Source organism: Camelus ferus, chromosome 7 (assembly GCF_009834535.1).
Source record: "Camelus ferus isolate YT-003-E chromosome 7, BCGSAC_Cfer_1.0, whole genome shotgun sequence".
Lineage (NCBI taxonomy): Eukaryota > Metazoa > Chordata > Mammalia > Artiodactyla > Camelidae > Camelus > Camelus ferus.
The window spans coordinates 10,835,500-10,861,332 of NC_045702.1; the positions used below are offsets into that span (position 1 = coordinate 10,835,500).

The 25,833-nt window shown below is 49.6% G+C and overlaps 1 protein-coding gene across 3 annotated transcripts in view; it reads right to left on the minus strand.

The window, feature by feature from the left end:
• Positions 1-25,833, minus strand: part of PLXNA4 (plexin A4) — a 565,211-nt gene that overhangs the window by 91,590 nt on the left and 447,788 nt on the right. For all 3 annotated transcript variants that reach the window (XM_032483354.1, XM_032483355.1, XM_014561902.2), the window contains 3 exons: positions 12,708-12,808; positions 1,686-1,809; positions 814-967 (listed from right to left, as the gene is read on the minus strand). In XM_032483354.1, coding sequence (XP_032339245.1) covers positions 814-967; positions 1,686-1,809; positions 12,708-12,808 — 379 coding nt within the window. The remainder of the gene's footprint in view (positions 1-813; positions 968-1,685; positions 1,810-12,707; positions 12,809-25,833) is intronic.

Sequence of the window (25,833 nt, forward strand, 5' to 3'; positions counted from 1 at the left end):
GTGTGTGCGCATGCGAGCTCATTCCCTGTCTCTACCAAGACAGCCCCTGTGCTGACGCCCCCTCCTCTGATGGGCTCAGGGCTCCATTCGGGCAGGCGTCCCTGGAATCCTCAGCTGGCGCCAGGGAGGAGCTGGGGCCCATGTTTAATTCACAGCCCTGACCCCAGGCCCCTTGTTCTGTGCCTTCCCCGAGAGCCTCATTAATCAATCAGCTTGGAACAAATGTGACAAGCCCAAATGGGAGGGCCAGCATGGAATCAGGCTGCCTAGGCCGGCCTGTAACTTGCCAGCGCTGGGCCTCTGTCCACACCATCCTTTCCAGAGCAGCTGGCCATGAACAGGCAGCTCTGGGGAGGCAGGGCAAAGTGGGGCAGCGGTCCAGGGTGCGAGACCCAGCAGTGCAGGCAGTGGGTAAGGAGCCAGATGCCCCCCACATTCCATCCCTGCTCCAGACCGGCTTCCCCTCCTCCTGTGCCCCTCCAGGCCAGCCCTGTCATGCTCTAGCACGATCTGTGAACTTGACCAGTATGCTCTGATGCTGTGCTGGCCCTTCCCTCTCCCGCTCTCTCTGCAGCTGCTCCTCACCTAGGGTGATGTTGGCCCACAGTTGCTCACCTGGTTTCAATTCCAAAGGCAGCAGGGTTGGAGGAACACTTCATGCCCCTCTTCCTGTAACATACCCACCAACGCACACCCCTTCCTCTGACCCTCCCCTCCTGTGCGCTCCCTCAGTCCCCCATGTCGGTCTTGAGTTCTCATCATCCAGGCAGAAGAAGGACTCGCCGAGAAGCTTTGCCTCTGGGGACTGCTCACCGTTCTCCGTGATGATCCGGGGCACCTCCTTGGCTGCCGGGGAGTAGCACTGGATCTGATTGCCTACCACCAGCCCATCCATCTCTGACAGGTCCTCAAAGGTGCAGTTGACGCCAGCTGACAGCTCGGGGACATTGTATGTCTCCAGGACCAGCTGTGAACAGCCCAGCATGGGGAGAGAGAGGAGGAGAGAGAAATGGGAGAAAGAAGGTATAGAATAAAGGAAGAAGGAGGGAGAGCAAGAGAGATCAGAGAGAATAAAAAAAGAGAAACGCATGAGGCAATATTGACATGGAGAGGAAGAGATCCTATTTATTACAGGAGCATATAGAGAAGGTGGTGGGATGTTAGGAGACTGAGACAAAAGAAATTAGAGTCTGGATGGATTTGGCCCCAGGAAATGGATCGTTTCGGGGATGTGTAGGTAGAAAGAGGGGCAGGACTGAGGCGCTGCTGATCAAGCTCCTCCCCATTACCCCCAGTTTTAGAAAACGGCAACGCCAACCATCAAGTGCCCAGCAGGAACGTGGGCGCCATCTCCCCTTCTCTCCCCTGCTTGCACCTCTTTCCCACGTTATAGACAAGGGTGGTGTTCCCAGCACTCTCGCTTTCTTGGTCACTCTCTCAGTCACCTTTGGTGTCACAGTTTTCCCTGTCTTTCTGCCATCACGCACAGAGCCTCTTCCCCAATATTTCTGTGCACGTCCCCCTCTTCCATCCCCAGGGACACATTCTTTGGCATCTCTGCCCTGCTCTGGAGCAGCTCTGCTGGCCAGGCATGGCCCGGCCTTCTGGAGGGGTGTAGACCTGTGGCCCTTTTTGGTGGGGAGAGGGCTCTTCCCACATCCTGGACCCCAGTCCCACGGCCTTACCAGGACGTTGTACTGAGACACGGAGATGTTGCTGGGATGGACGGTCAGCCGGACGCACTGCTTCATCTCGGAGGCAAACCTGCGGGGCTCTCTGGACCGCTCACAGCGCTCTTTCCGGGTGCACCTGGGAAGGACAGACCAACCGACGAGGGACTCAGGGGAGGGCCTCAGGTTCAGCGAGGGGCCGGCGTGGAGGTCAGGCACCGCCAGCAGCTCCTAAGATGTGTCCAAACTCAGCGTGCCCAGGACTAACCTTTCGGTTTCCTCCCTCCAGCCTGGTCCTCCCCCATCATGCCTGAATTGGAAGCAGATAATAATTCCAACCATTGGCTGATTTCAGAACGCAAAACCTCAGGAGTCATCCTAAAGTGCCCGCGGGTCCTCCTCATTCACAGAAAGAGCTGGAAGTCCTGCCTGTTGTCCCTCCCGACTCAGCCTCAGCCCCTGCTTAGCCAACCAAGACTCTTCTTTCCACGTATCTCCTCTTGCAGATCTCCTCGTTTTGGGCTTGCCAGTTCTTCTATCTGAACCGCCCACTTGCCCACATTTCCCTTGTCCAGCTTCTACCTGTCCTTCCAGACATGCTTCAACTATTATGCACCTACAAGTGCTCCCCTCTCCCCACCAACCCACTCCCACGCCAGGCAAAGTGGAGAGCACTGAGTTAGAACTTCTCGGCTTATGTAACAGTTCTTAGGCTAAGTGGTGCCCTCTCCCACCAAGAGTGAACTTCTTAAAAGGAGAAACTGTGCCTGACCTATTTGGAACCCCCCTGCCTGCCTCCTGCCCAGCAGACAGAAGGGAAACACTGGTAGGTGGAGGGAGGGGAGGGAGGATGGAAGCTGCAGAGTGTGGTAGTTCACGGCTTGCTCTGAAGCCAGTCGGGGCTGGATCTGAACCCCAGTTCCACAGCATAGGGTAACTGCCATAGGAAGTTTACTATTATTGTTTAGTGTCCTGTGTTGTTCAAAGTGTGCCATGCCACAGGTGGATCACATCCAGGTGACCTGAGATCTTACAGCCCTGGGGCTAGCCCTGCCCTACAGTAGGAGTTTACTGCTGGGAGTAAACTGACTTTCAGGGAACAGTATGCAAACCAAGCCAGACAAACCTTGTGAACACGGGGTTTCGCTGAGTGGCCATGATTTGGAACCTCTGGGCTACTGATTCTGCTGTGGGGTGAGGGAAAGCAGGGTCCTCAGAGGGACAAGTTGCGATAGGATGGGACTTCAGGGAAATCACTCCTGATCACTGATCTCTTTTGGTTAAAGAGAGTAGACTGCAGAGGAAGGGGGATGTCAGGGGCTGTTGCAGGACAGGAGGGAGCACTGGGTGAAGAGTCGAGTAGGGAATGAAACAGCCAGGCATGCGGAACCTATCTGTGGAGGAAGCTCTTGGCAGAGGACATCTGCCTCAAGAAGCAGAAGAGTGTTGGGGGTGGGATAAAAAATGGAGGCAGAGAGGCGTCTGGATACCTGGAGATGCTCTTGGGGTGACTCTCAGGCACAGAGGACAGCTGTGGGGGCCTCTCCTCCAGCCACGGGGGAGGAAGGCACCTTGGCCTTGGTGGGAAAGACAGCCTAACAGTGGAGAATTTCACTGAGAAATCACTGGAGGTATGGGCTAGAGGAAGAAAGGGGCGATACGGACAAAAAGGATGACCTTGGAGTAAATTGGATGTGTAATGCAAAAGTGAAAAACAACTCTGAATAAACTCATCATGGCTCCTAGCCGATGAGCTCTCATTAGACACGGTGATAAGGGGCTTACAGTTTATGTCACTGAATCTCCCAACGATGCTGGGAGGCTGGTACCATTTTAAACCCCACCTTACAGATCAGGAAACTGCAGAGGTGGTTAGGCACTTGCTCAAGGTCACCAGCTAATCAGAGGGAGCCTGTATTTGATCACAGATGAACTCTGGAGCCTCCATTCTTATCCACTGTGCTCTACCTCCCTGAAGCTTCTAGATGAAGCCCATTTTCCTTGCCATCCTGATGTCCCTTATATGCTTAGGCCAATTTTAAAATGTCCCCTCAATCTTCTTGTCTAGGCTAATCGCTGTTTCTGCCTGCCACTGGAAGCACTTTGAATATTACTGAGACTTTTGAATTCTCCAGGACCCTTCTAGGAATCTCATCCCAAGGGTGGAAGGTCAGACTTGAGTGTGGTCCTCTCCAAGGCACTGCCGGGCTGTTCCAGCAGACCCATGGCAACAAGCGCATCTGCCTAAAAGTCTAGGAAGTTAATTTACCAGGCTAGCTCCTCTTTGAGGACTTCATTACCTCCAGCCATTAAGCTAATGTTATGGACTTTTCCAGGGTGTCTGCACTGACATCGCTATTAATAGTGTTATTACTCCCATTAACAGCAGACCCAGAGAGCTGGTACGGGCTTCAATTATTCACTGACTCCCCAACTTTGAAGTTCCTATTTCCAAAAGCAATCAGTAGATCTGAAAAATGTCTTTGATTAAATTATGAAGAGAGGAAAAATGAAGCTTCTTGCAGCCCAAACATCACCCAGAGTTACTAAATAAGAGTCCAGAGAGAAAAGAGGTGGACTCCCTCTCTCTTCCAGGGGGTATAAAGGAACTTGCATGGAGGAATCTCAAGACAAGTTCTATCTGCATGGCTTGCTGCTCCCAGTGCTCATGAGACTGCATCCTGTCTTCGCTCCTGAGAGCCCCCAACTAGCCATTTATCGTCTCCTCCCAGATACAGGTCTTACCAGGGCAGCCACCTCTAGCTCACAGTTTTAAACATCCCATCTAACTGTGTAATTGTGTAAATTACTTACCTCTTCCTGCCTCAGTATTCTCACCTATAAAATCAGGACAAAATACTATCTACCTAATACGGTTATTATAAGGGTTAAAAGATTATGCAAGGAGAGCACTTAGAACAGAGCATAGCTCAGACATAGTAAGCCCTCAGTAAAAGCTAGTATTATTATCCCATCCTTTCTCTGCCTTCCTCATCCAGCCCTTCCTAACTGCAGCTAACGGGGAAGCACAGATCTCCTCCCAGACTGGCCCATGGGGCAAATCAAAAACAAAAAGACAGGGATGGCTGCCCAACTTCTCCTCTTTTTTAGGGGGGACGGGGAGGTAATTAGGTTTATTCATTTATTTTTAATGGAGGTACTGGGGACTGAACCCAGGACCTCGTGCATGCTAAGCACATGCTCTACCACTGAGCTGTACCCTCCCCCTTCCACTTTTCCTCTTAATGAGGGAGGGGGAGCCCCAGAGGCCAGGAGAGAGCAGAGAGGGTAAGAATGGTCTGGGTTGTAGCTCTGCTTTCTTCCTAGCTGTCAAAGGGTATTGAGAACTCAGCTCTGTTCGTAGAAAGTCAAGTTTAAGGTCACTGTCAGGGATGTTTTGACATTTCTACCATCTCTCAGGGCCCATGAGAGCAGAAGCTGCAAATGTCCAGAAGCACAGACAATTGACCTTAGAAGTGATTGGAAAATGGAGAAGGAAGAATAGATTCCTCTTGAATTCTTACGGGGTCTGTCAGGGTAATAGCTTCCTGCTCTTCCGGGACTGTGGTTTCCCATTAGTCCAGGCAAGAGCTAGGAGATGTGCAAAGGGTTGATTCATGACTCCTGGGGGTGGGAGGAGTAGGGGGCTGGCTTAGATGTTCCCTTCAAAGGGGCTCCAGGTACTTCCCAAAGCATTTACTTGATTCTGCTGTGAGAGCTCTTTGGACATGGAGGAAGACCCTACTTCACCCATTTTCCAGGCAGGACTCAAAAAGCGCACACCATATGACTCTGAGTTCCCAGACATTCATTCCTGCCACCACCACTGCCACCTCCACCAAACACAGACCTGCAGGTGGCCAGCAGGAAACAGCAGAGGAAGACATCCCCGCTCCGGAATTGGAGTCTGGCACTCCTAAGCTCCCCTCCCCACCCCACTCCACTTTCTCTGTGGTTGGTCCTCCAGCCCCAGTTCAGAGGTGCTAAAAGCCCTTGGGGACAAAGGCCCTGGCCCCTGGAGGGGTTATTATTCAAGTCAGTGGTTCCAATGAGATTATCCTCTCTAATGAAGCAGCTACTACCGCCTCCCCTAAGCCTGAACTTTCACTGCTGGAGAATTCCCAGCCAAGTGGAAAATTAGAAGGGAGAGGAATGGAGAAAAGAAGGGGGTGAGGGAGAGAGAAAGAGGTGGTGATTAAGTTCTCTAGAAATTAATTCCTAAATACAGTGCTAGAAATATTAACTCCCAGTGCTGCTGGCTGGGCAAGCAAATTTCAATTCGGAAGTGGGGCTCTCTGTGAGTACAGCCTGGGTGAGCCTCCAGGCCGGAGTCGGGGGGAGTCGTTGCTGGCCCATCTCCCCAGGCCCTCCAGCATGGGTTTGCCAGCCTTGGATATCAGAACTGGCTCCCTGCTTCTCTCCACGGGTGATCCCCAATCTGTAACATTTCATGTTGGTCATGACCTGTGCTTAAAGTGCAGAATTTGGGGAACCTGTGTTTAGAACACGAGGAGGTTGGGAAAAAATGAGGTGGGGCTTCCCAAATGAGCTTTATTGGAAAGTTAAGAGAAACCTGATTCAAGTTGGAGACCAGGGGGGCTCTTCGAGCATTGTTGGGGCTCCACATCTGGGAACGCTGACGAGGGAAGAGACTGGATTCCCTAACCTCACTCCCCCTGCCCTCTTTAGGAATGCCCACTGACATGGGCCAGTGCGTGTGCAGCTTGGAGGAAAGTGGACTAGATAGTAAAGGGAACCTTCCTAGGCAGATGGGTGTGTAAGGGGCTTCTTATATGAAGGGCATGGACCAGATGAGTCCTTTCAGGTCCGTGATTCTAGGATCCAGCGACTAACCCTGGTCTCAGGAAAGTCTAAGCATTCAGGTGGTTCTTGGTTAAACTCCAAAACAGGAAGATCACAATTGTACTATAATTTTCCGTCTGCCACCAGCTGCTGGCAACTGAATCCAGCACCCCTTTATCATCTCTAAAGATCCAAAGCCAACCTGGGCAGTGGATGCTGGATTCACCATGCCTCCCAGGTCTCAGGGGGTGAGATCACGAGGCAGGAGGAGAGCACAGGACTTAACAGGAACCAGCAGGTGCACGAGTGCAGTGGAGGCCTAAGAACCTTTCTGGGCTCTTGTAGCAACCAAGTGGTCCTGTCCCACCACGACTGGCTCAGATACTGGGCCTGCTGTCTATGCAGAGAAGCCATGCTCTGCCCAGGTCCCAGGTTGGAGTCTTGCCTTGGCTTTCTTTTGGCCCCTCCCAAAATGAGTGATCCATTGAACACCAACCTCAGGTGCTAGTTCCTGCTTTCACAGAAGAGAGGTTACATTTAGCAGTTGCCAAAAGAGATGGTGAAGGGGGGCTGTCTTGCCTTCTTTTTGTCAGTAGGGGGCACTGTTTGGAACTATTTGTTCCTATAAGGTTGAGGCAAGGTTAGCAAGGAAAAGGTACAGAAGAGAGCAGGAGTGGAGAGACAGAGGGAGAGAGGACAAGAGAAGGAGAAAGAGGAGGAAGAGGAGAAAGCAAACGTGCACCATTGCAGGCTAATCGTTCTCTGCACAATCAAGTCAGTTACAAGGGGAGGCTCGAGACACATTCAACAATTACTCTGTTCCTTATCAGCCTTCACACTACACTCCATCCAATAGTCTGGAGCTTTTGTGCCTATTAATGTCACCAGGTCAGCAGGCTTGGTGCCGGGAAGCCATCAGCTCTGTGGTCAGCTGGGCCACTGCACACCCCTGGTGGCATGACTGGGCAGAGCATGTGAACGCTGGTCTATGGGTGTGCATGTCTGGACTCTGAGCCTCAGAGGTAGCCCAGCTCCTCAGGCTTGCCCCAGGGAGCCAAGTCCTGGGACTGGGAGGGACATTCTGAGCTCGCACAGACTGCAGGCTTGTTCTAGTTCACACGAGAAGACGGCACTGTTGATTTACCATGCTTTGGTCATGAAAGCATGTGTTATACATACTGTATGTGGAGAGGGCAGGGAGAAGGCGGTGGTTAAGACAAAAAAAAGCAAGTTTCCTTAATTCAGCTGACCCTTAGACAGCATGGGTTTGAACTGCTGCTGCCCACTTATATGTGTTTTTTTCTTCCAATAAATATTACAGTACTGTGTGATCGTGATTGGTTGCATCTGCAGATGTGGGACCACAGATACAGAGAGCCGACTGTGGGATCTGACATTCATGGATTTTGGTATCTGCTGTGGGTCCTGGAACCAATCCCTTGTGGATACCAAGGGACAACTAGATCTGTTGAGTCGTGGAGAGAAAAATTCACATACACTGGTATCTCGTCTGGGACTCTCTCCTCTGGGCCAGAGGCTGATACATTTTTGGCAAAGAGGGAAGACCACAGCAGAGACTGCAAAGAGTTTGCTGGGCAGAAGGGGATCCTAACAATTCCGCCTGCTTGTGTGGAAATCCTGCAAACAGCCCGAGAGAGGAGCCATCATCCACTTAGCAGGTTAGTATTCAGTAGCCCTTGGATACAGGTTAAAAAGATAAACAGAAAACCAGGCTATAGGAGATGCTAAGAAGAAGCGCCAAAAGACTTGCATTTTAGAATGAGTCTGTAAGTGACTAAGGGGACATTTAGCATGGCTATGGGACAAACTGCTCTCTCCGCCCTTTCCCAGGCACATGTGGCTGCTGAAGACTGAGCAGGGCTGGTTGGAGCTGCCTGAGGCAGGAAGACTTTCCAGTGGTGGGTCTGTCCCAGCCACCCAGCCACAGCCCTCCAGTCCTGGGGAGGACAGGAAGGGGAGAGGGACCACGGAGAAGACCCTGGGTCCGACCCAAGGCCTCTGCTTATACAGCCATTGAAGTCGGGGCTACCTCCAGGCCCCTCAAGGGGCTGCATGCACATCATTTCTCTTAATTTTCACAGCGTGGCTGTAGATGGCTCTTTTCATTGTGATTTCATAGCTGAGGAAACTGAACCCAGACTGGATCTATCCACAGATGGGTTCTTAGTTTTAACCCATCCCTTCTGCTCCAGGTGGCAGCATTTTTCCTTTCTTTCCCTCTCCTTTCCTTTCCTCTCCTCTCCTTTGCTCTTTTCCCCTCTCCTTTCCTTCCTTCCATCTTGGCAGAAGCTATATGAAGTGAATCCTGAACAGTGACCTATGCCAACCCAGCCCAGGGAGGGCATTCTTCCAAGAGAAGAACTCTGCAAAGAGGAGAGGTCCCCAGCGGGGAAGGGAAAGGCTTTATAAAAGCTGATCTTATCTTTCCCTGTCAATGTCCTGGGTTACTCGAGCCTCCCAGGAGTGAAGCCGATGACCCTTCTGAAGAAAGGTAACGTCTCGGCCAATCGATGGGGCTGGGCCTGTGGGGGATCCCGTTACCTGCCGAGACGAATAGGCTTCTTGGCCTGAGTGTGGGAGGGGAAGACGGAGAGGGGGCTGGGGACCTGGTGGTTGGAAGGATCATTCCAGGCCCAGGACAGGTGAAGCCAGGCTGGGCTGTAAGCTTTCCTTTCCTTCACCTGAGTCAAAACAGGTAGGCTCAGGCCCAAGGTGGAGGCTCTGCAAACAAAGTCTCAAGGTCATGGACTGAACAGATACCCAGTTTATAGAAGCTATTGTTGCCATTAGAAACCGGCAGCCTGTGGGCTGGGGCCTGGGGCTGCCAGGAAGGGCGATGGGGTGTCCCTCCCGTGATACTGGGTTGGCAGGCCTGTGCTTCAGGACAATTGAGGGTGAGTAACAGCGGGGAGGGTTTCAATTACATGAACATTTCTTAAGCCTGTTCACTGTGCGACCCACCTGTGCCCTTGCTGGTACAAAGCGGCCCTTTCAGCCACCTGAGCCACCTGTTGGCGGGGCCGCCTTGAACTGCACGCAGGCTCTCACAACCCACAAAGTTCCCCACCCTCTCACTCCTTACAACCCTGGGAAAAGTGGCAAAGCGACAGAGAAGGTGGATGTACTTCGACACCACAAGGAACCCTCTTCCCAGCGCGCGTTTGCTCGGGTTTCCCCGGGGTCGGGCTCACTGGGCCTGCAGCACTTAGCATGGACGGGGTCTCGCCCGGGATGCGGACCTGACACAGGCGCTGGCGCTAGTCCAGACTGCAACCCGCACCCCATCCTTGGACCGGAGACCTGGTTCCCAAGAGCTTGCTTCAGGGCTGATGGTCTCATGCGGGCCTCCTGTGTGCCCCGAGCCTAGCACAGTGCCTGGCAAAGAGAGGGCACGGCCCCTGTGAAAGGTCTAGGGACAAGTCTGTGTGTGCGGGTACAGCGCTCCCCTAAAGTGATGAAATCCCCTGCACTTTTCACCTCCCTCCCTTCCTAGTAAACCCAGGCGCCCGGGGAGGGGGGGTGATCGTCTGCAGGCTCTCTGGCTGTCCTCGTCCTTCCCGCACCAGCCTCTGCCTGCCCCAGCCTGCTCCCTTCCCTCCCGCTCGGTCCTCGCCCTCATGCATCTCTCCCCGTCATGAACACCCAGTTGGCGTCTATTTCAAATGAAAGGGGTGCAAACTAGACATTTAAGAGTAGCGATACCTGGCTTTGACCTGAGCTTAAGAAAGACCCACCGGGAAGAACTAGGAAGGGGCATGAGAGAATTTTCTGGATGAAGGAAATACTGTATAAATCCATGAGGGTGGGGATTACCCCTGTTTTACATTTGTCAAAACTTTCAAACTGTATACTTAGGTTCTGCTTATCTATATTAATTAAACATTATATCTTGATTAAACATGTCTTGGAAGATCCTTCACCTGGCCACGTGAGCCAGGGGGTTCTCCTGGTCATTAACTCTAGCGGGGAGAGAGGAAGGATGGAGTTACTGAGTGTCATGGTGGGCAGGCAGCCCTGGCCTAGGGTGCCCATGAGCTGAATCCCCCTGGGGCAGTTGGCCCTTCCCTGATCCATCAGCAAAGTCCCCCGGCACCAGGCTCTTCACACAAGCAGGAGAGGTTACAGAGAACCACAGCTCGAGCCTGGCAGAGCACCCTGGAGCGGGGATGCTGCCCCAGGCCACTGCACAGCTGGGGGATGTGGATTTTGGACTTGATGGCTGATGCCCAAAGTTCACGTCCATGGCTGTTTTCTTCTGGCCCTGCTGAGAGTAGAGCGGCTGGCTTCCCAGTGCAGGCTTCATGGCCTCCTTCATGAACTGTCCGGACTTCACCTTGGCCCCAGTCCACCCTGTTTTCTGTCGCTTGACAGGAGGCAGGTATGAGGTTACTGAGGGGAGGCCAAGGCCATGCAGGAACTAGTCTGTGGTAATCCTTTTCTCATTCCTGTTGATCTCAGCTCTGGGGCTGGGAGGTGGGGTACTCGCAGCCCCCCTGCTGCTATCTCACAGGGCTCAGTGCTACATGGGACTGGCCAGCATCACCAGGCAAGATCAAAGCTGACACAGAGACCTGCCTTTGGGTCCCACAGGCATAGAGTGTCGGGGGTGGGGGCAGCTCTTCTGATGGCCCTTGAATGATGCCAGGTGTGAGAGCCTCACGCAGGGGCAGTGGAGCCATCCTTGGCCAAGCTGAAAGCCAGCTGGCCTAAAGCCCCCAAGGAAGCAATGGATCCGGAGCATGGTCCCTCTCTGAGAACCCTCACTGTGTGAGACAAAGAAAACGGCTTCACTCTGCCTTGCAGAGCATCATCTGGGCAACTCTCCTGGGTCCATCAGAGCTGATGTGGATTCTGAATGCTAATCTCTATTATCCTCTTGTCTGCCGGCCAGGCTTAGGCTCCACTGCTCTCTGTTATCATATACAGTTTGGGGTACACTCCTGTACCCAGTTTTCGGTCATCTCTGACTTAACAGTGTTTTTCAGTGTAGGTCAGTAGGTCTCAATTTTTTCCCACCACAAGGGACTTCAGACCTTCTAACTTAGGGCACTCAAGGACTCACTATGCCTGAGACTGTCACCCAGAGAAGGGAGGGTACCAACCAGAGCCCTTGGAGAGAATGTGTTAGAATCTAAGGGGGGCCTTTCTAACTTTCAGAGGCACTCCTGGAGTGGGGTGAGGCAAGATCCTGTCCCCGCCAATTTACAGTAGAAAATGATCGGTAAATCTCATTGGTCACACACCGTTTAGGCTCTTAGTAGGAAAACTTAAGTCCTTTTTAATTTATAACACTCGTGTCCAGCTCACAACGTGTTGGGTTTCAAGTGCTGAGTAGAAGCCTGGGCTTCCAGCAGCAACAGCTTGACTGGGACCAAATTCCACTGAGTGAGGCCCAACTACTGTTGGCTTCTCCAGTCAGTGATGCCAAGGTCTTTGGACCCCCTAAGTAAAAGGCGTTCAGCTCCCCCTCTGTGTCTGGCTGGTTGTCTGTACCCTACATTCCATTCCTCAGCTCATTTATTAGGTTACCATTTATCTCCACTGTATACCATTGTCTTCTTCCCACTTCTAGAGAACAAAATGGAGCCAGCAAGGAAGAGGCACATGGAGGGGAGTGCCTAGCACTCAGGTACAGGGCTCCATTGGTCTAGTGACCCCAGTGCTCTGACAGCCAGACGAGTGTCAGGACAGCAGAGGAGGGTTCTTGGGTGCTATGAACTTGAACTTACACCTCAACTACCAGAAGATTCTGGCAGGGACATTGAAGAGTCTGTTAAGTGGCCGCTGAATCAGCAAGTGAACAGTGGAGATAGCTCATACGTGACTTAGTGGTCCATGTGAGCCTGGAGAAAATAGTCCAATGCCTTTTTCCTGCCGTTCAGCCTTGAAATGTCAGCCTATAGTCAAATTACAGCCAGAAATGTCCAGAGATCTCCCTCCAGCCTTCCTGTCTGTGATTCCATATCCTGACCCACCATCATTCCCGTGCTGACATTGCCATATATTTTTACAGGAATTTGGCAATATAAATTGAAGTCACAACAAAAGAAGGGAGATAAGATTACAAAGGATACAAGGAAGGAAGAGTAAGAAAAGAGAGGGACAGAAGAGAGAGATCAAAGCGTAGGAGAGTGGTGACAGCGAAGACGGCAAGCAGGAAGGGGATTACAGGGGGAAGTGGGAAGCAGGAGGAGGTTGCCCAGTGGTACTCACGTGTTGTGGAGCACACACCAGCCACAGTGGGGGTCGCCCGAGCCAAGGCACTCGCTGCAGCTCCGATACTGACCACAGGACTCCACAGGGACTCTGGTGAGCTAGGACAGGACCACAAGAGAGAGAGTGGTTAAGATTTTACAGAACACCCAGTAGTTGATCAGGAAGCAGTGCTATCACATCCCGGGTATATTACCTAAAACAGTGTAGAAGCAGGAGGGGGCCTAGAGCCCCAGAACCGAAAAGGGACCTGGAGTGATCATATCTGAGAGGATGGACAAGCGTCGGGGGGCGACAACCAACAAAGAAAATAACAATCTTCTTAGACATGTCTGGGAGTAGACTCCATAGGATTCACATCACATTGTTATCAAAGATATTTATACCGTGTACATGTAAATTTTCCCACCACCAACCCCCGAACACCTCTACAAACATGCAATTCATCACATGTTTATCTCTTACCAATGTAATAAACACGGTTTCCTCTTTCTCCGTTCTTGTTTCGCTTTTACCTTAAAGTGTTTTGCCCCCTTCCCGGTCCTCCTCCTTCAGGTTTCACCATTTTTGCGGTTCCAGAGAGCATAGAACCCAAGTCCAAGACCCTTCTCCTTCTCTTCACCAAGGTATAATAAACTCGCTTCGGCACTGTTACTCGCCTGCTCTGTCTTTCTCATCCTGTTGGCCACCTGGCTCTAAAAGTTGTTCACTCTGGTGTTTTCAAAGAGCAGCTGCTTCTATTTCTTCTCTACCCACACTCTTCTCATGACTAGAGGCTTCCTCTCCAACCCCAGAACTTTATCTTAGCTTTCACCAGCCGCTTGTTAATGTAAAATGTTCCGCATGACGTTTTGGCTTGGCCCTAATGCTTCTACTTCCTGCTTACTCCTAAAGATCTTTGGAATTTCTTTGTTCTCCAGTGTAGCTTTGCCCTGATGTCTTTTTCACATGATTTCTCAGGGCATGATACATAGGAGGCACTTAATAACGATAAACAGGATCAAATGGAACTTTAAGTTTCCTTCTACAGCCTTGGTTTTCTCCACGTTTGCCAGTTTCTCCTTTTAAAAAGCTTTTTTTTTTTTTTTAAAGTCATTCTTTTCCATTGGGATAACTTTTTATCTCAGTGGAGGACTTCTTACCTAATCTTTCAGCTTGAGCTAGGAGAATTCGATGTGGTCCTCCTTTCTAATTTCTTGCCATCAGACAGTAGACACTGAGAGGTATATAAATCCCGCTGACCTGACTGAGCCTCTGTTCTTCAATGGCAAATGCAGGGGCTGTGTTTTCCCTGCTGCTTCCTGGGGCATCTGCCTCCTTAAAATTAAGTACCAATTGGCAGGGTCTCCTCGTAACTCACGCACAGGCGAACTGGCAGCAGAGTCTGCTCAATTAGTCTCAAAACTCTTCTTTTGGAATTAATTAATAATAATTATTTTCAAATCCCACATGATTTCCTTTCCCTTCCTACCTTAATGTTCCTCTTCCCTTTATATGCCTCTTTTTGTTTTTTCTCAAATGCTCACTGAGCATTCTTAATGTCCACCTTGTATTTTCACTTCTTCCAAATTACCTTTTAGCTTCCTGCTCCCATTTTTATAGCTTTGCCCTTGGCTTTCGTGGCCCCTTCTCCACTTTCCTTTTATTACTGCTCATGCAATCAGCCTGGGCCATGACTCAGGTCTGCCTACATACCACCTTCCCAATTTCATAATTGTCATAATCCTGACAAAATTTCTTACAAATTACTCTGCTGACTCTATACACAGCAGGGAACTGACTCTATTCCTGTTGCCTCTTTAATTCTTCTCCCTACCTCTTAAATGGGCACGGACATGCTGATCGTGTAAGCATATGAATACTGGCACCCAACCCACAGTACCTGGACTCCTAGGAATTTGTGAGTGGTAATGAGGTCTACAGCTATTTTCAGTATTTCCAAAAGCCTAATAGAAATTGGACTGGCGCTGTTTTCTGTTTGTATGCATACTCAGTGATGTATTTCCCATATTAAAAACAGGAAATATACTATTATTTAATAAATGCAGTTTGTTTAGTAGGCAAAGAGCTTTCAAAATGTGATGCCTAGAGATGAAAAAAAGTAATAAAAGGGGCCATGGATGGTGAAAGTTGGTAACATAAGTACATAATATTGTTTTCATATGTTCCAGCTGCTTGTCTAGCACTCCATATTTTGCATGGGCTTAAAGAGAAAAATTACTGGCTCGTTCAGTCAAAAGCATTTTCTTGGTCTAAACTGAATTAACATCCTCCCTGGTTTCTACCAACGACGTGTTCTATAGTCTGTCTTGGACGGCTGGACCACGGGGTTCTGGGGTGGGCAACACGAAGAGCCAGCTGCTTGGCGAATCTGATCTTCTCCAAAGCCTTGGCATTCAGATTTCTAAAAATATCTTGGAACTGGTATTTAATAACGTCAATACCTGGAATTATAAAGTCCTTCCTCTCTCTATTTAAAACAAGGGTCATTTTCATTTGGTTGGAAAGCGTGTAGGTGCCTGTAGAGCTAGGCTCAGGTTGTGGCTTCACCATTTATTAGCGATGAGACCCTGTTGTCTCTGAGACTCACTTTTTCTCATCTTTCAACATGGAGGTAAAGACACTCCCCACGCCCCCCCCAGTTCACAGAGCACGGACGACCCAAAAGGTATGAAACTGCCTTGTAAATGACCGAGCACGTTGCCAGTGACAGCTTTTATTACTGTTATCTTTGGCATTAATGTCCGTTCTTTATTGCACTGTCACTTTACCTTTTCCCCCATCACCAAAAACTGCTCTGACGGTCTTCCTAGGCCTCGTGAACTTGGTCAAGAGTTCATGGAGGAACTTTTCACCTCTAGTGCCTTGACCACATCATTTCCTCATTGAACCATGATGTCTGCCCCTAAACCATTCATTGCTTCATCTAGGCCCAGCTTCCTAAACTCATTTAGTGCTTTTACCACTTACTATAATGGTTATATATACTTCTTTGCTTTTCATCAGGGTGGATCCCTGCAAGACAGGGAAATAAATTCCAACCAACTTTCTTTCACCTCTCCTTATAGGATCTTCCTATCTATACAATCAATCATTTGTTATTACTCTTCTGAACTTTATCTGGGTTTTCTCCCTTCTTTTCAAAACGTGGATGCTAAAACTGGGGAGCCACCAGGATTCTGACCATCCATGTAGAAGGGGTACCATTATTCGAGAGCTGAATGCCACACTCCCCACCCCTTCACCTTTCCAGGACTTTCCCAAAGAAGGCCCAGCCAGGGGAAATGTCCGAGGTCCCACCTTCAGGCAGTACCCTCCAGCATGGCCGGCTCTCCCAGACTTACCCATATCTCCCAGGCTATATCATTGCTCACTCCCTACCCCATGCGTAATTCTCGAGAGCATCAGAAAATCTCCTGACACTTTAAATCACTTTTGAAAATTAGATTTAGTTCACCATTTATCTGGATGCAATTCTGTACCCCAATGGCTCTGGTTACTTGCCATGCCTTGTTCATAAGCTGTACAGGTGGCCGGATGGCTTCCAAGCCCGCTTGGCACTACAATTCTCTTTCCCCAGATACATAGATTCTCCTCCCACACCTTACACCAGACAAAGCTGCCTCTCTCGTCCCCCATCTCCAGCTCCTCTCCTGACCCTGGAACACAAACCACTCCAGATGCAGAGGCACACGATTAATTAAAACCACCCCACGCTGATTAAAGTCTTAAGCCACAGTGCCAGGAATGCTAATTAACTGAGCGAGGGAATTCAGACCACAGGAAGAGGTGAAAAAAGAAAGTCATGGAGGGAGTTTCTGCTCGGAGAACAAATCAGATGGCAATGTGACCTATCTAGAGATGAATGTAACCTAGTGATGGATGATGTCAGAGAACACCAACAATTGAGGTCTGTCCCCTGGCCACTGGACTCCAGGAGAGGTGCTGATTGATGTGGCTGCAACAGCTCCCTCACTGTGTCCAGAGACAGGAGACCACCTCGCAGAACCTCTGCGTGTGCCTGCACTGTGCTGGGGGAGAGTGGGGCTCCTTGGGTGGAGGGACTAGGGTAGGCTAGTCTTGTCATATTCTGTCGACTTTGTGCAAAAACCTATTGGGCAGTTTGGCAGTTCCTCAAAAAGTTAAATTTAGAATTAAACCATATAATTTAGCAATTCCACTTCTGGGTACGTACCCCAAAGAACTGGAAGCAAGGAACTGAACTTGTACACCCGTGTTCATAGCAACATCATTCACAGTGGCCAAAAGGTAGAAGCAACCCAAATGTCCATGGACAGATGAATGGATAAACAAAATGTGGTGTATGCATACAATTACATTATTCAGTCTTAAAAAGGAAGGAAATTCTGACGCAAATTGCAATGTGGGTGAAATTTGAAAACATTATGCTAAGTGAAATAAGCCAGTCACACAAAAAAAATATTGTATGATGCCACTTATAAGAGATACCTAGAGTAGTCAATCACAGAGACAGAAAGTAGGAAGTGGCTGCCAGGAGCTGGAGGAGAGGAAACGGCGAGGTAGTGTTTAATGGGTATAAAGTTTCAGGTCGGAAGAAGAAAAGAGTTCTGGAGAAGGACGGTGCTATGGTTGCAGCATGGTGTGATGTACTTAATGCCATGGAATACTTACAGTGCTTACGATGGCAAATTCCAGGTTATGCGTATTTTACCACAATAATGAAAAAAAAAAAAAACCTATTGGGCAGATATAAGGACACCTATTCCACAAAACAGAGCCAGACTCACAGACAGAGAAAACAAATTTATGGTTACCAGGGAGGAAAGGGGGTGAAGAGGGATAAATTGAGAGTTCGAAATTTGCAGATACTATAACTACTATATACAAAATAGATAAACAACAAGGTTCTACTGTATAGCACAAGGAACTATATTCAATACTTTGTAATAGCCTATAATGAAAAAGAACAGGAAAAAGAAAAAATACACATGTATAACAGAATCACTGTGCTGTATACCAGAAATTAACACAACATTATAAATCAAGTATACCTTAATAAAAAATCAATAAAATAAAATACATATAGAAAAATGTAAAGGAAAAAAAAACACCTATTCTCTGCTCAGCAGCCTGGGTCAAGGGGGAGAAGCTTTCTGTTGGTAGACTGATAATACACTCATGTGTATGAAACATTCTGAGATCCTTGGGTGAAAAGATAGGCATCGTTACTCTTATAAATTTAATCTCAAATGGACAAAAGGGTTTGGATGAATGTCTCTTATCGTGTATTGTCGTTATGTACATGGATCTGTCACTCTCAAGCTCTAGACCTCCATTTCCTGATCTGGAAAAATAATGTCATACCCTTGTTCTACCCAGAGCCGTCCCTCACCTCCCAGCCCCTCCAGGAGGCACAGGGGAGGGGCTTGGAATTCACGTACTTCCTGTGAGGTCAGTGGTTCCTGGTTTTATAAAAATCCTCTTGTTACTGCTCAGCCCCTGTTCCAGCACTTCTCATCCCCAGTTATGACCAGAAGCACCTGTGCGCCCGTCTCCATCCCACCTCTCTTTCCCCCTCCATTACCTTCCTGGGAATCACACTGGTTTGCTTTATCCTTTTGCCACCGAGGTAAACTTCCCTAAATAATACAGTGTAGGCGTGTCTGGTTTTGAACTACTGTCAATAGAAGCATCACCTCTGTTCCCTCGCCTCTCCAGCTCCATGACTGAGGACATGAAGTTACAAAACAATGACCTCGGACAGGAAGACAAAGAGTGACTGACCACAGAGCAAAGGAGCCCACACAGGATTCCAGCTCATGGCCTTGGCCTCTATAAGCCAAGGATCAACAGAACCCTTTCCCTGGAGGGCCTGGGGCCTGGATGTGCTCATGGCAGCTGGAGGAATTTTCAGGTTCCTTGAGTCCTGGCCCCTGCTGTCCAGCCCCTGCCAGGTTTCCTTGGCATTCTGAAAGATGCTTTCCTCTGGCAACAGAGTCCTACTCTGCCTGTTGCCGTTAGCATTCCCAAGGGGGCCTGCTGCTGTGCTGATTACATTCAGGAATGTTCCAGAGATATAACGTCCAGTCTCCCTGTGTATCTCTAATTTGTTTAAGCATTTGGCATTCTGGTCAAAATGTGAGTTATTACTCCATCTCTCCTCTTATAATTGGATGCTAATGCTACAGTGGATACCCTGAGCTTGATGGTGGGAGTTAATTTAAATGTCCAAAAGGCTTCTTAAGTACCCAATTTCCTTCCAGATTGTCAAAAAAAAGAAGAAGAAGAAGAAAAAAAAAAGAGGCAAGACAATGCATTGAGAAACTCCGAGAGGCTGCTGTGGCGCTGTCAAGCTGTGTGGATGCTGTGCCTGGTACCCACCGTCCCCAGTACCATCCTATCCATCTCCTGTCCCCAGGCAAAGGAAGCAGAGTTGGGAAAAGTCAATTCTTTTCTAGCAAATTATTAACTCAGGAGTACATATGGGCTTCAGAGTCAGGGTCTTGGGGAGCCTCTCAAATGAGCCTCTCCAGGGGCCTTTCCTTTGGTGGCCTTTGGTTGCCTTTCCCAACTTGGTTTCTGCTGGCCTGGGGCCAGGCAAGGGTTTTGTAGAATTCTGTCTCTCTGTGACGGCCTCTAAGCCCCTCAATGCCAGGATCTGAACTTGTAGTGGCCGAGCACTGGCTTGGGAAGCTGTGTTCATTTCATGTCACTTGGGTACCCGGAACACAATCATATACATCCTCTTTGCTTAGAGGTATTTTTGAACTTGGCAGATTGGCAAGAGACACCAAGGCTAGGAGTCCAGTCATAGGCTCTGGCAGATTGTGTTGTGAAGCCCAACTCTTCAGTGCCCTAAGGTAGCCTCTGACACCCCCCTGCCCACCCTTACCTGGCTTCGTGGTGATTGAAGAGGTGGAGCATCCTTCCCACCCCTTGACCTTGGACTTGGCTTCAGAACTGTATTTGGTCAATGGGGTGGCAATAAGAACAAGGCAAAGGCTTGAGATGTCCCCATGTGCTTGGCCTTGCCTTCTGTGCTTCTGTCATTGCCACAAACATAGCTTCCCCAAGTAGCTGCTCCTCTTCAGCCAAATGAACCAATGCGGAGCAGACCTGAGCCCACCCCACAGACAGGAGACAAGCCCAGCTGGTGCAGCAGCTTGAAGCAGAACTGCCCAGCTGAGTTTAGCTTAGACTGATTGACATGCAACAGATCTGTAGGTCCGTGAGAATAAGAATGAGTGCTTACTGTTGTATGCTACCGAGTTTTGGGGTGGTTTGTCACACAGCATTTTGGAGGCAAGAGCTAACTGATACACAGGTGTTGGGCAGAAAGTCACACCCAGGTGCAAAGGTCCTGTGAAGGGGAGAGGGGTGAGGCATAATGGGGAGGGGTAAGGTTGCAGGGTGGTAGTTTCTATCCTGAGCACCAAACAGGCCTAGATAAACACTGAGGTTATATGTACCTGGTACCATGTGGAGGAGATTATCACAAACTGGGTCTAACATGACAAATGAATCTTCCTGTTATCTCCCATGCTGACCAAACTCTCTATGACATAGATCTATAGATCTCAGAGAGGCCTAGTCCCTGAGCAAAGTATCAGAAAAGACCCTGGAAAGAGAACATGGCTCTCCCGATATGGAGAGCTCACTGGAGGGAAGGATGCTTGCAGGACCAACCCTCTGTACTGACCTCCTGGTAGCCCAGTGCCAGGAAATGATTTTATCTACCTGGCAGCCATAAAAGCTCCTCAGGACTGATTTGCCTTGAACTTTGCAATTTCTCCTGCTTGGGCTCCGGCCAGGGGGCTAATTCATCAGGGGTCTCACGTGAGAGCAGACTGGTGCACGGGGGCAAGGGCAGCATCAGTGGCTGTCAACACTGTCCTCACCTGCCTCTAGGGAGTTCTGGGCTCAAGGTCGTCGATAGTCAGGACAGCAAGGACAGCAACCCCAGGGCACCAGGCTTGGGGAGTGCGGTCCTGAGCTTTAATCCACTCCGGGTGTCTGGGTGACCTTGAACAAATCCTTTCCCCTCCTTAGACCTTCATTGACTCATTTTCAGATAAGGAAACCCAGGCCTCCTCTGCCTCGGAGAATTGGTCACAAAATACTACTAATATAAATGGTCTGGGAAGCTCTTTGCAAATAAAAAGTAGCAGATGTTGTGGAGGGCTGAAATTTGCTGCTATTAATAAGTATAAATGCCTAATAGGAAGCCAGTTTGCTCTGGGAACTCAGACAGCCAAGGAGTGAGCTTGACGCCGGAATCGTCAACATATGCTGCTCTTCATCAGAAAATGGCAGGAGCTGGGCCAGGAGCTCTCCGCGCGATTTCTGCAGCCTTGAGAAATCACCCCATCCTCGCGCCTCCCGGTGTGGGCTGTGCTGCATGGATCGGCCTGCGTCCCACTCAACCAGACCCCTCCCTCGCCAAGTGAGGAGTGATCCTATTCCTTGCTTTACAGATGGAAAAAACACAACCCAGAGAGGCTGAGCAGCTTGCCAAAGGTCACACAGCAGGGCGGTGGCAAAGGTGGAAACTGAAATGAAGCCGGGGCCAGCGCACACCAACCCCCCTCATCCAGGCCAGGGGATTGAGAAACCTCTGCTTCCTCCACTGAATCCAGGTCCCTGCATTGAAAATTCCATAGCATTGCAGGCTACTTACTGCAAACCAGGAAGGTTGGGCTGAGTTCAGGGACTGAGGGGCCCCTTCAGTGGGCAAAAAGGAGCCCTAAAGAGAGGCTGACAGCAGGTCAGCCTCCTCCAGGGAGATGCCCACCCCCCCAGCTTCTTCAAGCTTGGCTGGGGAGGAAAACAAAATTTGGAATAGTTTTATCTCAAAGCCAGATAGAAGAGATCAGGGGGAAAGACAGAACCAGGTTTTAATTCAAGATCTACCACTTCCTCTGTGACTTGGACAACTTACTTAACCTCTCTGAGCCTCCTTTCCATTATCTAAGGATTACAGTAAGCACCCCGAAGGGTTGTTTTGGGGATGCACTGAGATGACACATGTGAACATGTCAGTACAAAGCCAAGAACGACTCTGTGGTTCCAGCATCTTTCTCAGGTGCCCCCATGAGGGGTGATGTGAAGTCTTCTTTATTCCTACCACACTTGGCACTCAGCTCAGGCACAGCACATGAGAACTCATGAGCAAGAGAGTGAATGCTTGCAATGAATGAATGAATGAATGAATAAATAAATTTGGTTCCTGACAAACTCCAATCTATTCCAAGGACCCCGTGGAGATAACTGATTTGACAGTCTTGGCTTTCCTCCCAAATCTATGACTTCTGGATTCTTGCCACAAGTTCACTTCTTAGTGTAAAGGTCAAATTTTCTCCCCTATTGGGCCCCCCTGCTCCCATTCACACCATGGGCTCAAGGGACCTTACAATTGATAGAGGAGACTGACAGCCCCACCCACATCCTGCCCAGAGAGGCCCTGCACCCAGCATGCGGGTGAGAAGGTGAGCAGGATGGGAGGAGTGTTCTGGCCTTCACAGAGTGAACAGCAGAAAGGGGCCTGGAAACAATCCAGCTGCCAGCCCTCACTCTTAAGGTGAAGCTCAGCTGCAGCAGGGTTTGTCCAAGGCCACAAGGCTACCAACACTTTTCTTTTGATACCCAATCCCTGGATACAGATGCCTGCCCAAGATATCTGCTCCTGACCCAAGACTAAGGTCAGGGATGAAGGAGGCCGAGCCCCGGGGACCCACACCCAGGGGGAATGTGAGCCTCCCTCCCCACCCCCAAGCCCAGAACACGGGAAGGAGCCTTTGTCCTGGGGATCAGAGTGCTGCTCCCAGTCCAGCCACCTTTCACTGAGTGCAGCTGACAGCCCATGGCCCCATCCGAGCTGGGACTGGGGACCTGCTGGTGTGAGTTTCCCCAACTCAGCCTGCTCAACGGGGGCCTTTGTTCCAGCAGCCAAGAAGTGGGTGGAGGAGGGGCTGGCACGGTGACACCTCCATCCAGGCCCTGCGGCTGAGCCAAGTGAGTTCCGAGGCATATGCGGCGACCCTCTGGCTCGCTGGCACGGCTCTTTGTGGGAAGTGGCAGGGCAGGCCTTCTCCACCCAGCACCCAACCTTCGCTCCGACTGCCTTCTGTCAAGAGCACTGCCGGCAGCAGCCCCAGCAATGGTCTAATTGTTCAAACCAAAGAGTGGTTGTGTGCAAATGGCACGCTGATATGAAAGGGCACACAGTGGCCCGTGTGCCTAGACAAGCGTGCCTGGTAAGAGGGGTGGTGTTTGCTCACAGCTATGGGCAGAAATGCTCTGGGATGAGGGAGCAGCTTTTTGCAGACTTCCCTGTCTGGGTAGGTGGCTCCTTTGGATAGCAAACATCTTCTTTCAAAATGGAATTTGACCCTGGGGAAAATCATAGTGCCTAAATAAACAGAAACTGATATCCCTCAGCGGGAGCTTTCTAGGTGCCATCAACATAGGGCCCCTTTCAGGCAGCCAGGCGCTGCTGGCCTTGGAAGGAGACAGGGGCCACAGGGGCCCCAAAGAAGCCTAAATGCTCTTCCTCCACCCTCACCTCCTGCCTCAGTGTAGCCATCTAACCCTCTCGAACCTGTGTGAGCTCCCTTGGTGGGGCCAGGGGTCAGCCTGCTGCTGGGGGAAGCAGAAGGGGGTCCTCTGATGTCTGAGGCATCCTTGGATGTGGGTCATCTTTGCCCATGCTGGCAAATGTGACCTTTTCATTAAGAGATGCTGCCCTGAGGGCGTTTTCCGGTAGTTCTTCAAATATGAAAGGACTATAGTTAAAATGACAGTGTTTTAAAAGGCTCTTATGCTCTATACACTGTCAGTGGGGGTTTAGATTGGTACAACCTTTTTGAGGAGTAATTTTGTAGTTATTACTAAAATCTAAAATGAGCCAGCAAGTCTTCCTCTTAGGATCTTTCTCATAGAAAAAATAGCACTTGGATACAGGAGCATGGCTGTGGATAATCACTGTGGCTTTGTATTTGACAATGACTATTTTGTAATAACCTAAAATGTCCATCCACAGGGGACTGGTTAAATAAATCATGCTATATCCGTACTCTGAGATAAAGCATGTCTGCATCATTGACATGGAAAGATATTCACTACCTATCTCTATGTTAAAAAGTAAATTTCAGAAAAAGTACACTATTTTTTGATAAAAAGTTGACTAAAAGTTGATAAAAATATCCATTTTTAGTTTTAAAAGACAACTCTGGACTTACATATTCATAATACACAGACATATTTTTGTGCAGCCAACAGCAACTGCAGCAGTAGTAAAACTGCTAACAGTGGTCAACTGGGGAGTTTAAATTTTTCACAGACAGGGTATAATTAAAAAAAAAATTTTTTTTCTGTCTTGGGAAATTAATTTGCAAAAGATGCTTTCACCTTTAGTCTTTTAAACCAAATTAACTAGTCAGCTCCCAATATATTTGAGGGTCAAAGTTTTTATTTTTCTTTATACCCATGTGATTTCTAACATTTGGGGACTATGAAAAAGGCCCACATCTGATTGATCTGTCCCTTCTGGCTGCCCCACGATGACCAGCACCCTGGAAGTGGATGTACCAGGCCACAGAAGAGTTCTCACTTGGGAAGTTAACTAGCTCATTTTGAATTGAGGTCACGGGGCATTGTTTGAGAAGGTAACTCACTATTGAGCGAGCTCACCTGCCCACCCAGAAGACCCCCCACCCCCACAAGAAAAGCACCTCATCCCCACCCAGCCTACAGAGAGGACTCCATCTCTTCATGGGCATCCTGAGCAAGGCCCAGGGGCACTCTGTCTGTGGTCCCCATGTGCTCAGATGCCATCATGCACTTAGGTTTGGGTCAGCTTAGCTTCCAGCAAGAGGGGTCCTGGTGTAGTGGAGGATCTTGGGGTTGGCGGTCCTAAAACCTGGACCCTAGTCCTAGACCTGCCCCAAACTTGCTGTGAGACCGAGGGCAAGGGCTCTCACTTCTCAGGCTCTCAGTTTTCAGACATACCTTGATCTCTATCGTCCTTTTTAGCTGGAAGATTTCACCATAATTAAATACCTACAGGCTAGGGAAGCATCCAGGAATTTCATTCCAGGATCTTTCCCCATTTTAGTCCATGCTGATAATGTGGTATAATAGGGAGGTTCAGGGCTGCCCCTCCCCTAGTTCTTGTTATCTTGAAAAAGTTAGATGATTCAACCTGAAATGTACTTTGAATTATCATAAGAAAATGACCACGACTTGTGACCACCAACTACGAAATCACCAGTGTTCATTAGTACCACTTCTATCATTAATATAAGCAACTGTGGGGTGAGTGGGGACTGGTGATGCTCAGGAGGGGTGGCTGCACTGAGCCCAGCCTGATGGGATGGAAAGAACACAGCCTTTCGAATCTAGCCTTAGGTTCAAGTCCTGGCTCAGCCACCTGTCAAATGTATGACTTGGGGACAGCTACTTTATGCCTTTGAGCCTTGGTTTCCTCATATGCATAATGCAAATAAACAAAGTATTCTGCTGTTAGGTGACAGTTAGATCTCAGCACATAGTGTTTAGAAACATCCATCCTTGCCAGTTCTCATGTTCTCTAGGCAGCAGAGCTGAGGAGGTCATGGGGAGGCACCCAATTCCATTTGTTAGGAGCTGACCCTGCTGGACTGTAGCTGTGGATCACCTGGTTCCCATTAGGAGGTCCATTGTCAAGGGGCAAGCGGTGGTGGAGCGGGTAACTCTCTCATTTCATACGGCATGCAGCTGGGGAACCTGATCTCCATCAGACTAAGACTCGGAGTAGACTTCCCCTTCTGAACTGATGAGTGGCTGGTCAGGGCTGTATTTAGATGGGGACTCAGCCAGGTCAGACATAATTGCTGGCCCGGCATGGGGGTGGGGAGGAGGAGGTATCTCATCCCTGCTGGCCCGTGCCCCTTCTTAGAGGTTGTGTGCGGTGTGGCCAGGGGAAAGCTAGGAGCTTTGTCTGTGTCCACTCAGGTCTCCGTTACAGCAACAAACAGCCCCTAGCATCAAAACATCATTGCCTGTGACCAACAAGCTCAGCAGACAGAGAACCTGGGAGAGGAATCTAGGAGCGTAGAACCCACCGGGGGCAGGGGGCCCCCAGGGAGCAGGCAGTGCAGCCATCAGG